Genomic DNA, 2,702 nt, shown 5'->3' with positions numbered 1-2,702 from the left:
CCAGGAGAAAAACACTGCATAATCTGCAAGTGGCAGATCCACTACTTTAAGCGCCGACTGGTGTTTTTGACACGTTATGCTTTTCAAGGGACGATATGATGCTTTTCCCGCACGGTGCCTTTGACAGAGGTGACCGGTATATCGCCAGGCGTATATATTCGACTTTATGGTAAGAGGGCCCAGTTCAATGGTGTTTTCTTTTACAGAGAGAACGAAAGATGTGATACAGGCAAAAGAATGAATGATACCCTTGTTCATAAAAATACATGTACTGTACTGTACTATACTATCATGCTTCAGTTGTGATTTCGCACTCTTTCCTGATTTACAGTATTGAAGTTGCATGTAGGTTACAACAAAGTTTAGTCTCGCATAAATTCCAATGCCTTCTTATACATTTGGAATAATATATACATTTGCAGTTACATCGGAAAATTGGAATTACATAACATTTGTGATCTGAGCATGATTATATTTATTTTTTCAAAGCAAAATACTGCAGAATTCGGCGATACGTTGTCTAAACACCTTATTTCTGCATCGCTGAAAGTAATTTAAGGATTCTTTCAGCACATATCCGAAGCGTTATTCACTCTGATGCCAACGTATTTTTTGGTAAGCTTAAAATCTAAACATTTCAGATCGGACGTTTCGGACCTTTTGTTAGCCCTCATTAATAATTTGTTAAAATGTATTTTGCAAACAGTTTACCCTTCAACACGATGTTACTGTTATTCCAGATTTGTACAGTACTTCCGCGAGTTTGTGATCTTACTCTGATCCTGTAACATTTCTATACCTGCTGAGCGAAGAAAGCGCGGTAACGCTTCAGGCTACATTTATTTGCTCAAGACATTTATTTTCTATCATCTAACCTTAACTCGTCTCGTAATTGATAAAAGGAACAAGGTGGAGTTTTTAATCTTTGTTTAATGACATTTCAAAGTATAACAGTTTATAATAATAATAAAATATAAAAGCAGTCTATCATTTTTTTTAAAATGTGGATAAAAACTTGACCAGAAATCGATTAAGTATTCACTTGCCCCATTATCTGTACACAACATCTTAATAGAAATAAGAGAAGACCGCATGTTCTTGAAGTTGGGTTTTAACTTAACAGCAGCAGAATCCTGTATAATGAAACTGGTTTGTTATAAATACCTCCAATAAAAACAACTTGCAAATCAGCCTTATAAATATAAATTTAAAACACTACTGACCAGTTGCGACGTAATACTATTCTAATGGAGATCTCGTAACACCTTGCCGGATTCATTAGCGTTCTTGCAACTATACAACCACTTTATAATCCTCGCATTGCGCTCAATCACCGACGTCCCGCTCTGATTCTTTTCCTTGACCTCCTCCTCCAGGAGTCCGTCGCTGTCGCCGCTAGTCCTGGTAAACCCGTCGTCCGACGTCGCCACGCTGACGCTGCGGACCCGCACCGAGACCTCGTCCGAGCGCGCAGTGAAGTTCTGTTTGCCCAGAGACTCGATCACGTCGCCGTCCAGCCCGCAGTACTTGAAGAACGTCTCGAACTCGGAGAAGTTCTTCGAGTACCTCGAACTTATATCGGAATGCGACCGGAACACCCCTTTCCTGGGTGCCCTTTCGCTTTCCGCGTCCGTGTCGGGAACACACGTCCTCACCACCGCCGGTGCCCCTCCGGACGTCGCCGAGCGAGGCTTGCTGGGGCAGCCTGGCGGCGTCGCCTCGCTGGCCAAGGGGTCCAGGTGCGCTCCGGGAGCGCATTCCTTTCCCTGCGCCTCGGGTAGTGCAACTGACTTGTCTCGCAGCGTGCTGAGGAACAGCCTGCGCATTAAACCCCCCTTTGAGTTTTCACTGGCTGGCCCCCTTACCAGATTCTGTCTGTACATGACCAGAGAATCTGGCCTCTGCCTTTTCGAACTGCTCCGCCGTACAATGGACGAGCCGTCCGCGGGGGCTCTGCTCTCAGCCTGTTTCGCATTTCGCGCTTGGGGGTCGTCGTCGGGCTTTCCTTTCACGTCCCTAATACCGGTGCTCCGGTTCGAGCTGCGAATGGAGGAGCCGTTGCTGCTCTCGGAAGCCGAGCTCAGCGTGATCACTGGCTCCTGCTTCGAGCCGACCACCTGTTGGCTTTTGACGTACTTGGCTTTGCTGGCCGCCAGCCTCTCCACCGCGCTCTGCCGCCCCTTCGCGTCCCCCTCCAGCTCCATCTGCTTTCGGAGGTAACTCGGACCCTTCTCCAAGATCCTGGTAGGATTCACGTCCGCGGACGCCTGCATCTTGACAGTGCGAGAGAGATCAGTAGGCATTTATCCCAGGTAAGGTTCCCCCGCGCTTACGAACGGGACCCAGGAAATAAGGACCTCAGTTTCCTTTTCAATGTCCCGCGGTGACACTTGCAGATAAAAATAACAAAAAACCACACATCGGGTTGGTGAGCAGATCTCTACTGACTCAAGACAGTTGTTTCACCTTGGCGTTTAGGCATGACACGCCCCCTACCCCACTTCCGTCCCACATAAAGGTAAAACAAACGGAACAGGCTCCCAGCACACCCCACCCAGTGACATCACACGGGAGTGCCTAGTGAAAACCTTGAATTTTCGGCACTCCTCTGGCAGCGGTAAATTATTAATGAAGCTGTACGAGGCACTGTCAGTCTTTATTACCTCACTAAACTTTTAAGTGTCCTTAGGTATTATTATATT

General features: G+C 46.6%; 1 protein-coding gene across 1 annotated transcript; it reads right to left on the bottom strand.

Annotated features, from left to right (window-relative positions):
• Window positions 1-912: 912 nt before the first annotated feature.
• Window positions 913-2,492, bottom strand: fam110c (family with sequence similarity 110 member C). Its single transcript, XM_088626468.1, has one exon. It carries the CDS (start codon window positions 2,301-2,303, stop codon window positions 1,245-1,247), a length of 1,059 nt encoding a protein of 352 aa, XP_088482594.1. The 5' UTR covers window positions 2,304-2,492; the 3' UTR covers window positions 913-1,244.
• Window positions 2,493-2,702: the final 210 nt, after the last annotated feature.

Source organism: Lepisosteus platostomus, chromosome 3 (genome assembly GCF_059453375.1).
Source record: "Lepisosteus platostomus isolate fLepPlt1 chromosome 3, fLepPlt1.hap1, whole genome shotgun sequence".
NCBI lineage: Eukaryota > Metazoa > Chordata > Actinopteri > Semionotiformes > Lepisosteidae > Lepisosteus > Lepisosteus platostomus.
The sequence above is the reverse complement of the archived record's forward strand: the minus strand, read 5'-3'. Positions and strand labels throughout refer to the sequence as shown.

Coding starts and splice junctions, on each gene's coding strand:
- fam110c (XM_088626468.1), bottom strand. CDS start 2,303: ATGCCTACTGATCTCTCTCGCACTGTCAAGATGCAGGCGTCCGCGGAC.